This window comes from Hyperoodon ampullatus (assembly GCF_949752795.1).
Source record: "Hyperoodon ampullatus genome assembly, chromosome: 6".
NCBI lineage: Eukaryota > Metazoa > Chordata > Mammalia > Artiodactyla > Ziphiidae > Hyperoodon > Hyperoodon ampullatus.
The window spans coordinates 113,985,607-113,997,626 of record NC_136919.1 but is presented as its reverse complement, the minus strand read 5'-3'; the positions used below and the strand labels follow the sequence as shown (position 1 = coordinate 113,997,626).

General features: G+C 48.4%; 1 protein-coding gene across 1 annotated transcript in view; it reads right to left on the bottom strand.

Moving 5' to 3' along the window:
- SLC25A37 (solute carrier family 25 member 37) overlaps positions 1-748 on the bottom strand; it is a gene marked incomplete at its 5' end in the record, with an annotated part of 40,419 nt that extends 39,671 nt beyond the window's left edge. Inside the window, one exon of the mRNA XM_079707194.1 lies at positions 536-748. Coding sequence (XP_079563320.1) covers positions 536-748 — 213 coding nt within the window. The remainder of the gene's footprint in view (positions 1-535) is intronic.
- Between the last annotated feature and the right edge of the window lie 11,272 nt (positions 749-12,020).

The window sequence follows — 12,020 nt, the reverse complement described above, 5'->3', positions numbered from 1 at the left end:
TGGGCAGCCTCGGCCACCCGGCACCGGCCGGCGGACGCCACTCGCCGTGGCTCGGACACAGGGCGCGCCAGCTGGAGCCGCAACGACCCGGGACCGCAAACTCTCCAATCGCGTGGCCAGACAGTGGTAAGACTGTGCAAAGCTGCACTGGCCGCCTCCCTCGGGAACCCCGCCGCCACCACCGAGGCCAGCGGCGCTCGCCACTCCTCCTCGCCGGCCGCAGCGCCGCCAGCAGCCCGGGCCGGGAACTCGGCGGGAGCAGCGGAGCGGGGCGCCGGCTGGGGCACCCTCGTGGGCGCGGGGGGTGCCCCCAGGGCCCAGGCTCACAGCGGAAGGAGCTGCGCAGCGCGCTCCCCGGCGCCCCGGCTGCGCGCGCCAGCTCCCGGTGAGACCCAGGAGACCCGGGGCGCCGCGGCCCCGAGGAGAGCGCGGTTTCGGAGAGCTGCATCCAGGCTGCTCCTGCGCGGGATGCAAACGCACGCGCGCGCGCTCTCCTCTCCGCTCGCTCCGTCCCTAAAGTCCCCTCGCGCCTCACCTTCACTGAGTCTACCGGGTACATGATCGAATGCTCCAGGATCCCGGCCATCGCTCCGGCTGTCATGTGGATGGATAAGGAGACGCTGGTCGGCAGGTTCTCATAGTCCTCCGACCCGGCGTCCTTGCAGCCGCCGCCGCCGCCATCTCGGCTGTCCCCATCCATCCTGCGCCCTCCAGCCTGGCTCCCTACGCCGCCGCAGCGTAGCTCCATCCGCCGGCTCCGCTGGGCGCGGGAGGCTGCAGGAGGCGGGCGGGGAGGGGGAGGGGGTGAAAAACTTCACTTCTTTAAAGTGGGAACCACCTCCCGGGTGCTGCGGCGCCTGACGCCATGGCGGGCTGGGGTGGAGCAGAGGGGCACCAATCAGTGGGAAAGGAGAGGCCCGCCGCGGCCGCGCCATTGGTGTGCGGGACAGTGAGGACCCGCCTCCCAGTGTGACCTCACTGCCCATTGCAAATTTCCAAGCTACCGGATGGGGGCGAAAGGAGACGTTGGGGTGTCCCGGGAAGTTGTCTTACCTCCTGGTGGGGTGGTGCTGCCTGGTTTGGGGCAGACCAGGGGGCAGTCGCTGGGGAGGGTCAGCCGGACCGTAGGGATTGGGCAATGCTTGAGGCTGGAGGGAGATTCGGAGCAGCGGAAAATCTGCCCCCAGAGCCCGGGATTTTGCAAACAGTATTGCTCAGCAAGCTTTGGCATTCCTCAGGCCTGGAGGGGGGAAGTTGCTGCGAACGTCATTTATGGAGCAGTTATGGTGGCTGGAGGAGGGGAGGGGTGGAGGCACACGTGGGGGTGGAGTGGAGTTCTAGAATTGAGGACCCACTGCACGATATGAGGGGTGCACCTCCTTTTGTGCAGCACGAGAGCACGTCCCGTGGAGGGAACAAAGTGAAAACTCAAGATGCTGTGCCAGGCTGCTTCGTTGGGGAGAACAGCCACTTACTCGAATTTTTCTGTCTCACTGAAAACACATAATACATAGAGCAAAACTTGTGCCTCCTTATTCTTACCAAAAGGCTAGATCCACCCTGCCCTGGACTGGGCAATAAGTAGCCACCAGGATGGAGCCCTTCTGAGTAGGTGCCTTCAGCACGTTTTCCTGGGGCTGGAGGGGCTTTAGAAGCCTGGTCTCACAGTAGGGTGCAAAGTGGCCAAGAGAGTAAAATCGTGCAGTATTGCATCTGCCTATCTTTAAAGACTCTGGTCTTCTAGCTCTTAAACTCATCCCAAGCTATCTTCTTAAATAAAGTGTAACCCAGACTGTTTTATTTTAACCTAAATAATATTGTCTTTCTCCATCTGGGGGAAGGGGGAGGAATCAAAAAATAGGGGAGTAACCTGCCTGTTTATCTAAGGCTCCCTGAAAGCATGGCATCTGCACATCTGAATGTGCATGTTCTGGGCTTAAGACTTGGCTGGAGCTGATCAACTTTTACTGCACCTTATCCAAAGAAGGCTTCTCTGGTCAGGAAAGCTGTGCCTTGAGATATGAAAAGGGGCAGGAGACCCTGAAGATGCTGCACACCCTCCTTGGCCTCACCCTGGTCCCAAGGTTTGGGTCATAACAACCCAGGCAGCTCTCCGGGATTTGAGATTCAGTGATGTGAGCGATGTCAATAGAGTCTTCACGACCAAGGGCACCATTTCCCCAATTTTGGTAGCTGCCAAAAGTTGCTCCCGAGACCAGTGCTAAGGATGGGCTAGGTAGAAACATGCTCTGTATTTAGTAATTGCTGGAGAAAAATTTAGTAATTGCTTTTGCCAGAGATGATTTTGAAGAAACGTTGGTCAAAACCTGTTGATACTCATGTAAAAATGGATACCCTTTAACCAGTACATATTAACTCATCGTCCCACTTCAGGGAATGTGACACAACTGTCTGAATATGCATGATGCTCTTCAAAGCATTATTCATAGTAATAAATAATTGGAAACAACCAAAATGTTCAACTAGAGAACATTGGCTGAGCAAATTATGATACCTGTATTCATGAAATATTATGGGGCCATTAAAACTGTGGCTATGCAACGACATGGGAAATAATAATTATGATGCAATGTTATGTGAAAAAACAAAACAAAATTCTATGAACATTACATTCACAAAGATGTAAATATGCATAGGAAAAGAGTGAAGTGGTTATTGTGATAGTGACGTAGGATTAGAGGTATTTTTACTATATTTTTCAGACAAACAATGCTTGTATTGTTTCTATAATTGAAGAATGAAAATGGATCATTCTTTTTAGGATCTAATCTCCCAACGGATGAGAAATCTCCTGAACTCTGCAATGGTGATATTGGTGGAGAAAAGTAAGCTTGTGGATGGTTAAGAGGACCCTTGGCACTTGTAAACATGCCCATAATCTTCAGATACCTAAGTTTTTTTAAAATTTCATTAAACAAACGTTAAGCCAGAAGCATTTAGAGAATCTTTGGAATACTTATTTTGAATATTCAATATTTTTTCTCACCAAATGCGGTAAAAATGGTGGTTTGGCCCTCAGCATCCATCTTAAACTTCTCCTTGTACTGTAGTGACCAGAACATTTTAAACCACATTTCTCAGACTCCTTTGCAACTAGGAGTCTAGATATAATTTATATTCTGCCAGTTGGGTGAACTAGGGAAATCTGGGAAGTAGAAGGCAGATAGAGACCACCTTCCTGCTGCTTTGAAGTTATACGCTGCCTAGTGAAATCAGAGACTCTTGGGTTAGGAGCAGTTGGGGTGGGCAGTGGCTTGCCTGTTACAATAACATTGCAGGGTCTGGACACCAAGTTCGTGAATGTTGAGAGGCAATTGTGGCAGTGGGAGTGGCAGCAGGGTTGGTGGCATCACCATAGCTTCCATAGGTGGCCTTCACCTTTGAGGATGTGGTGGAGGTTCCCTTGGGAAGCCGGTTTGGAGGTGTGGGTCTGAGAATCATCTCTGGAGTCCCCACCCAGGTTTCAGCTCTTCCTTCCCATCCAACAATATCCTGTATAGGAGCAAATGGGCATCAAAATGAAGGCGGCTTCCCTAGATGTCAGAATACAGCAGCCAGACGTGGTCTTAGACCTCTGAGGAAGGCCTGCTTGCAAGGAGGGGTGAGATCCCAGACCCCATAACCCAGTGCTTTGGCCACACTGCCAACAAGGAGGCAGCAGTGGAAGGACCCAGGAGCAGAGTGGAGATCCTGCCCTGTGGGGTAAACCAGGAGACTCAGAATGACTTGCTGGTTCCAGCCGAGTCTTACATAAAGTTCCTGAATGTTGAAGTTCTGAAGATGTCATCATGCTGCTTTAGCCCAGCTGGGAGTCAAGCTCCACTTAGAAACGGGAAGCTACAGAGGGTATAGGGGGAAGAGCATTTGAGTTGGAGCCACAGACCTGTTCAAGCCCAGATCTCACCATTTAGCAGCTATGTGGCTCTGGCCCTTTTGGTTGGCATGCTTCCTCACCTGCTTACCATGGGCACTGCCACTTAACACATGGTGAATGAAATACAGAAAAGAGTAGACTAGAAGCTCGTGGTGAAGTATATATAATTTGGGGGTGTTGGGAGGAAAGAGGACAGAAAGGAGTTAAGAGTATAGAGTTAAGAGGTCCGGGCTTCCTCCAAAATCCTACCTTTTTCACAATAATTACTTAAACCCTGGCGTCCACCTGCCCACCCATGCAACACACAGATATATTAACACTGTACCCAGAATTTAGCCAATGCTGTGTCTCCCCCTGGAGCCCCAGAATTCCTCTAACAGAGGGGAGGCCCGGACCATGGTGGGACTGCAGCTGGTGTGATGTCTCCTAGATCATCGTGTGCTGGGTACCAGGTGGGGTGCACATTTTGCCTTTGTTTTTCACAATGTGCACTCCTCCACATCTCCGTTATTTTTAAGTCAAGTGTATACGTTGGAAGGGCTGCGCGGGCCTCTAGACATGCAGGGTGTCTCCCTCATTTACACAGCTGACCCCCTTACTTTCCTAAGGACAGCACTGTATTCCCTAAAAGCTCTATCTGTGATTCATCCTTAGGGATGAGTCTCCCCTATGAGACAGAAGAAATGGAGGCCAAAAGCTAGCCTCCCTCCAGAGCCCCCCATCAAATAAGGAAGGGATGGGGGGGCGAGCCACCAGGCACAGAGAGCACAGAGCTGCCTCAGTTTACGGGGCTTCCTTTTATGAAAGGTGGTGACAAGAGAGGGTCAGAGCTGGCAGTTTAATCAGCGGGTTGGGAGAGCCTGCCGGGCTCTCACTACTGCAGACTCTGCTGCTGAGTCCCTTGTGATAGGGCTGGGCCACCCTGCTGTGTGACAGCCACGCCCCTCCCCCCCCACTCCTGTCCTGTGGATGCGTGTGCCATCCTCCGTGGCAGCTGCCCCCTGCACTTTCACGGATGAGACCCAACGATGCCAGCCGTACCCTCCTCACATCAGGGTCTCTGCACGGCGGCCATTCCCACTCTCACTCAAGAACCCATCACCTAGCAGATGTCTCAAGGCCCCAGAGGTGGACGGAATGGGTAGCAGAGGAGCCCTGAGGCCCCAGTGGAGGTCAAGCATTGGCTGAATTGTGGGTAGGGTGTGCCACATCTGTGTGTTTGCATGGGTGACCTTGGACCACCCGTAGCCACTCACCAAAAGGGCTTGCATCTGTCATCTTTCCCTTTCCTCACCTTTTCCACAAATATACTCAACCCTCCATAGCCTGATAAAATCCCTCTTCCCTGTTCCACGCCTTAAGCTATTGCCCTATTTCTCTCCTCCATTCTGAAGTCCCAGAAAGAATGATCGCCCTTGGCCATCCCTCAATACAAGGCGCTCCCTCCTGAAGCCTTCCCGTGGTGTCTAACTCCTGCACTTTTCGAAAGGAGCTCTTGAAAAGGTCACCAATGACCTCACTGCGGGATCAGCCCGCCCCTCCTGGCGGGAGCCTCTGAACCCCGCCTCCTCAGGAATTCCTCCCTCACTTCCTCTCTCTTCCTGCCCTTCAGGCAGCACGCTCTGCCTCCTCGGCCTCTCCTTCCTCCTGACAGTCTGTCCTCAGAGCTCCTTTCTTCTCCTCCCTTTGTTCCTCGCTTCCATTCCCACGTTCCCGTTCCCAACCCTGGCTCTGTTGTCAATCCTGACCATTCCTCTGCACTCCAGCCCCATATTTTCTCATGCCTCTCAGACAGCTCCATCTGAAGCTCAGATGGTAGATCAGTGTCCTAGGGCTGCCGTCACAAAACACCACAAACGGGCAGCTTGAAACAGCAGCAGTATATTCTCTCATGGCTCTGGAGGCTAGAAGTTCAAGATCAAGGTGTTGGCAGGGCCATGCCCCCTGCAAAGGCTCTAAGGGAGGATCCTTCCTTGCCCCTTCCTAGCTTCTGGCGGCTCCTCTGCAATCCTCGACGTTCCTTGGCCCCTGTCATTGGATTAGAGGCCCACGCTACGCCAGGATGACTTCATCTTAGCTTGATTATATTTGCAAAGATATTTCTAAATAAGGGCACAGGTTCTGAGCAGACATGAATATTGGAGGAAAACTGTTGAGCTCACGACAGGGGAAGTTAAGAGGCTAGAGCTGCAGGCTGTCGGGGGAGAAGCCCGGGTTCCAGTCCTGACTCATATCCTTTGCCCCCGTCCCTTTATCTTCAAAAGGAGAAGTTGGACCCAGTGATGTACCAATCCCCTTCCAGCTCTATCTGTCCAATCTAAAACTGAATTCATAATCTTTCCTCCTAGTTGACAACTTCTTCTCATGCTACTTTTTCCTGTAGCTTACCTCTGTTTTACCACGCAACCGGCTGGCAAGTTTAGAGTCCTTCCTGGCTTCTCTCTTCTTCTCTCAGATCCTGCAGCCATGGGGAGATTCAGGCCTCTGAGAGAGTGTCACTTATAGCTACGGCGACTGTGTAATTTATCATCCAAACTGGGATGCTTTTTGAGAGTGACAAGGGACACTGGTGAGAATTACACCAAGACAGAAGTAGAAACTGAGACTGTCCTGGGGAAACTAGGATATGGTCATCCTACTTAGAGCCTACCCTTGCTTTCCATGCCCCACCTGTCACAGGTACTCATTTCTCAGCTCAGATGGCTCCCCGTCCAGGAAGTCTTCTCTGACCCTCAGGAAGTGAGCTGAGCCCTGTCACTCTGTCACGCCTCCTTCCTGGCTCTCCCAACCTTCTATTTATTATTATAGTTATGTTGCCTCAAGTTCTTTGGGGATGTAAATTGAGTAAATGATCAATATTTATTACAGGAGTAAGAGTTTCCTTCAAAGGGGCTCCATATTCCTATATAATAACATAAAAATTCTGCAGACGTTCATGATCTCCAGGAAATTAAACCATGTTGCACCGTAGCTCCTGAGGCTCTGAGCACAGACAGTGGAGAAGAGAGAAAAAAGGGACATTTTCTTTTCTTCCAAAGTATTGATACATGTCACAAATGCTAAAACAGGGTGCTACTTTTCTTGGGAGCGTGGAGTTGCAAAGCCTGAGAAGTGGAAGAGACTTAGAATATGATATAGTCTATAATCCCATCTCACAGGTGACCAAAGAGGTCCAAGAGGTAAAGTAACTTGTCCACACAGAAGTGGATAGTGAAAGAACTGGGATAAAAACCCAGGTGTTCCATTCAGTACTTTTTCAATTCACCCACCTTTGAAATAACCCTAGAGGCTGATAAGACTCCTTTATTGCTGTCATTAGTCTTATCTCAGATGCCTGCTCTGTAAAAACCAATAGTCATCAATGCTCCGCTCTGGCCGGGTTCCCCTGACATAGCACATTAGCACACGGCCGCATTTGCCAGATTCCGCAGGTGAGTTTCACCCTGAGCCTTACCATCATTAAGAATGTGTTGATCGGGCTTCCCTGGTGGCTCACTGGTTGAGAGTCCGCCTGCCGATGCAGCGGATACGGGTTCGTGCCCCGGTCCGGGAAGATCCCACATGCCGCAGAGCGGCTGGGCCCGTGAGCCATGGCCTCTGAGCCTGCGCGTCCGGAGCCTGTGCTCTGCAACGGGAGAGGCCACAACAGTGAGAGGCCCATGTACAGCAAAAAAAAAAAAAAAAAAAAAAAAAGAATGTGTTGATGATGATCCTCTAGGCAGCATAGCTGCCATATTTCCAACAATTCAATAGATTGCTGAGCATAGAAGAGGCACTCTTTTTTTTTTCTGTCTCTTAATCAGCAGTTAATTCTGCTTTTTAAGTGTTCTTTTTTTTTTCAAAAATGCAAGTCTGTAACATTTTTGTCAAAATATTTTGATAAATGCAAGTATATAAAATCAGGACATGAACACTACGTGCTACAGTTAACAGATCTCCTTTCCATATTATCATAAAAAGGACCAATTCACATTCTCACCATTTGCTTCACAATCACAAAAGTCACTTCAAGAGCTATAGCCATCTCTCAAAACTGATCAGTTTGGTGCAAGTAAAGCATGTTTCTTTTAAAAGGCTGTGCACTTGCCCAGGTGTGAGGTTATTACAATGTAGCACATTTATACAGGTGGAAATACAGAGAGGCTGCTCTGACCTTTAATCACCTGTCCTATGACAGCAGAGTCCTAACTTAATCTCCATGTCTCTTCATTCCCAGAAGTTTGGTGGCCAAGTCATACTAAATAGTGGCAACTTGTAGAACTCTGGAAAGTTTTCGAGCACTTTCTCATATCTTATCTCATTTGATTCTTAGGGTTGTTATTACAGAGTTAGATGGAGAAATGCAGGCCATGTAATATTATTTTATGGTTGGATTGATTTGTAAGCTGTACTACCCAAGGAGGTTGATTAATGGGGCCAATATCAGCAGGGGAGGTGTCACATAGTACCCTGTCCTTGACCAAGTTCAATTCAACTATTTTTTTTAATCAACTACTGGAAAAAGTCATGGAATGCAAACTTATCAACCTCTTGGAAGACGCAATACTAGGAGGAGTAGCTTTACAGAAGGCTAAAAGTCAAGGTTGTTTTTTTAAATCTCTAAAAACATATTGATAAAATTGTACCCTTAAGTCCTGAACCTTACGGACAAGCGAGGCAGAACAGGCCCTCTTGAACTGGTAAGACTTCACATGATGCTGTAGTTGCCCGTCAGCTTGGGACAAGCTCCAGCTCCCAGGACGTTTTTCCTGGCTCTCTTCACTTGGATGGCCACTGTTTGTCCTTCCAGTCCCCAGTTAGATGCCACTTCCTCTGGGAAGCATCCTGACTTCACAGGTTTGCTTCTAGTTGTTCAAGCCAAAACCCCTGGATTCATCCCAAAGTCCTAATTGTCGCTCACATAGAACATATGATCTATCAAGAATAATGCCAGGGCTTCCCAGGTGGCACAGTGGTTGAGAGTCCGCCTGCCGATGCAGGGGACACGGGTTCATGCCCCAGTCTGGGAGGATCCCACATGCCGCAGAGCGGCTGGGCCCGTGAGCCATGGCTGCTGGGCCTGTGTGTCCGGGGCCTGTGCTCCACAACGGGAGAGGCCACAACAGTGAGAGGCCCGGGTACCAAAAAAAAAAAAAAAAAAAATCATGCCAGCTCTGCCTCTAATAGACAGTAGAGTTGTAGTCATTAATGTACAATCTAATTTTTATTATTTATTTGTATTTATTATGTTTTTGTCCATCTCCCACCAGTAGAATGTAAACTTCCCAGGAGAGAGATCTTTGTTTTGTGCACAGCTACTTCCCAGAATCAACAATAGTACCTAACACTGGTAGGAACCCAGTAAGTATTTATTTTTGCTTTTTAAAAACAATTTTATTTATTTATTTAGGGGTTTTTTGCGGTACGCGGGCCTCTCACTGTTGTGGCCTCTCCCGTTGCGGAGCACAGGCTCCGGACGCGCAGGCCCAGCGGCCATGGCTCACGGGCTCAGCCGCTCCGCGGCATGTGGGATCTTCCCGGACCAGGGCACGAACCCGTGTCCCCTGCATTGGCAGGCGGACTCTCAACCACTGTGCCACCAGGGAAGCCCATCAATTTATTTTATTGATGTATAGTTGATTTACAATGCTGTGTTAGCTCCTGGTATACAACAAAGTGATTGTCATACATATATCTAATAGTTTGCATCTGCTAATCCCAAACTCCCAATCCATCACTCCCCCACTCTCCCTCCCCTTTGGCAACCACAAGTCTGTTCTCTATGTCTGTGAGTCTGTTTCTGTTTCGTAACTAAGTTCATTTGTGTCATATTTTAGATTCCACATATAAGTGATATCATACCGTATTTGTCTTTCTCTTTCTGACTTACTTCACTTAGTATAATGATCTCTAGGTGCAACCATGTTGCTGCAAATGGCGTTATCTTATTCTTTTTCTATGGCTGAGTAGTATTCCGTTGTACATATGTACTACGTCTTCTTTATCCATTCCTCTGTCAATGGACATTTAGGTTGCTTCCATGTCCTGGCTATTGTAAATAGTGCTGCTATGAACAGAGGGGTGCATGTATCTTTCCAAATTATAGTTTTGTCTAGATAAATGCCCAGGAATGGGATTGCTGGATCATATGGCAACTCTAGTTTTAGTTTTTTGAGGAACCTCCATACTGTTCTCCATAGTGGCTGCACCAATACGAATTTATTTTTAATGAATGACTGAGTGAATAAGTGAGGGTAAGTTAGGTGTCCCCCTGCTGTGCCCCCATCTCACTCTGCAATCCTCTCCTCATAAGACTTTATACACTGTAGTGTAATTGGGGTTTCTTTCTACTTAAAAACATATCTTTTAATTACATGTTTGCCCATGAATAAATTCTGGTTGTCATGTAATGGTTTGCTTGTCCAACCATTTCGCTAGACTGGGAACCACAAAGAGCCCATAGCTGGTCTGCCTGGCTGCCTGCCTGCCCCCAGCATCTGGCACAGTGCCCTGCGCAGAGAAATAACACATTTATTGATTGCCATGCCTTCTTCTCATGTTTGACAGGCACTAATTCATGTAACCTCCACAGCCATCCAATGAGGCAGGTTCTACCATTATTATTATTTTATAGATAAGGAAACAAGGCCCTGAGAGGTTGAGGCCCAATGGCACACAGTAAGGGATGGATCTCAGATTCTGACCTAGGAGGTCTGGCCCCCGAGCTCAAGCTCTAAACTGCTAACTGAATTGCCTCACCTTTACGAGGCACCTAATAAAATGTGTTCAATAGATGCATCAGTGAAATATGGCTGCCAAAAAAAAAGTCAATGCATTCTTAGGCTGTGTGAGTAGGGTCAAGATAAGGGAGGTTAGTCCCAGAGTACAGTACAAATCAGCTCAGTTTAGGATGATTTCTTTTGAACAGGAGATCAGCAAGTTGAAGTGGGTCTAAAGATTTAAACCACAATGGCAAAGAGTCTGGAAATTATGAAATACTGCTTAGCCTTTGAGGAGTTGGTGGTTCACATGCAGGGATTCTTGTGGGAAGGAGGCCAGTCTGATGCTCTAGCCCGAGGGCAGAGCTGGGCAGATGGGTTTAAGTCACAGGAAGGCACAATTCAGCTCACTTGGTGGAGGAACTGATGGTTAGAGACATTCAAAATCATCCATCAGCAGATAAATGGATAAACAAAAGGTTGTGTGCACGTACAATAGAATATTATACAGCCTTTAAAAGGAAAGAAGCTCTGACACATGCTACCGTGTGGATGACTCCTGAAGACATCATGCTAAATGAAATAAACCAGACACAAAAGGACAAATCCTGTAGGATTCCACTTACTTGAGATACCTAGAGTAGTCAAATTCATAGAGACAGAAAGAACAGTGGTTACCAGGGTCTGGGGAGACAGGGGAATGGGGGTTATTGTTTAGTAGGTACAGTTTTTATTTGGGATAATGAAAAGCTGGCTGGTGGGAAGTTTATACGACAACAAGTGAATGTACTTAATGCCACAGATCTGTACACTTAAAAATGGTTAAAATGGTAACATTTATGCTATGTATATTTTATCACAATAAAATAAAATTTAAAAACAAACAAACAAGTTCTGCCCTGTGAGACAGTGAGGTTCCCTCCGTTGGCAGTGAACAAGGGGAGGCCAGATATCAGGTGAAATATAAGGGCATCCTTGAGTTTGGTGGGAGTTGAACTGGGTGACCTTTAAGATCCCTTTCAGTTTGTAAGCTTTTAGTTGTTTTTAACGTTTATTGGGCATCCACTAGGCATGGTTTATCTCGTTGACTCTCCATCACTCTGTAAGACAGCACTGTCCTAGTCTCCATCTTACAAACAGTAAATGAAGGCTTAAAGATCTCCAGTCATTTCCTCAAGGCCTCCCCAGTTCTAAGTGTAAAACAGAAAGATGGGAACTCTAGAGAAAGCAGTATGCTACAGCACAAAGATTGCACCAAGAAGGAAACCTAGAGTGTTGGTGAATTATACGAGGCCATGCTGAGCTAGCATCTGGGCCCAGGTCTTCCACTAACTCCATGCTGCCTCCGCACTCTTCCTCCTCCATCTTGGGGCATCAAATGCCCCCCATGGACATTCCTGTTAGGTCCCAGAAGGTGCCAAGCTGTC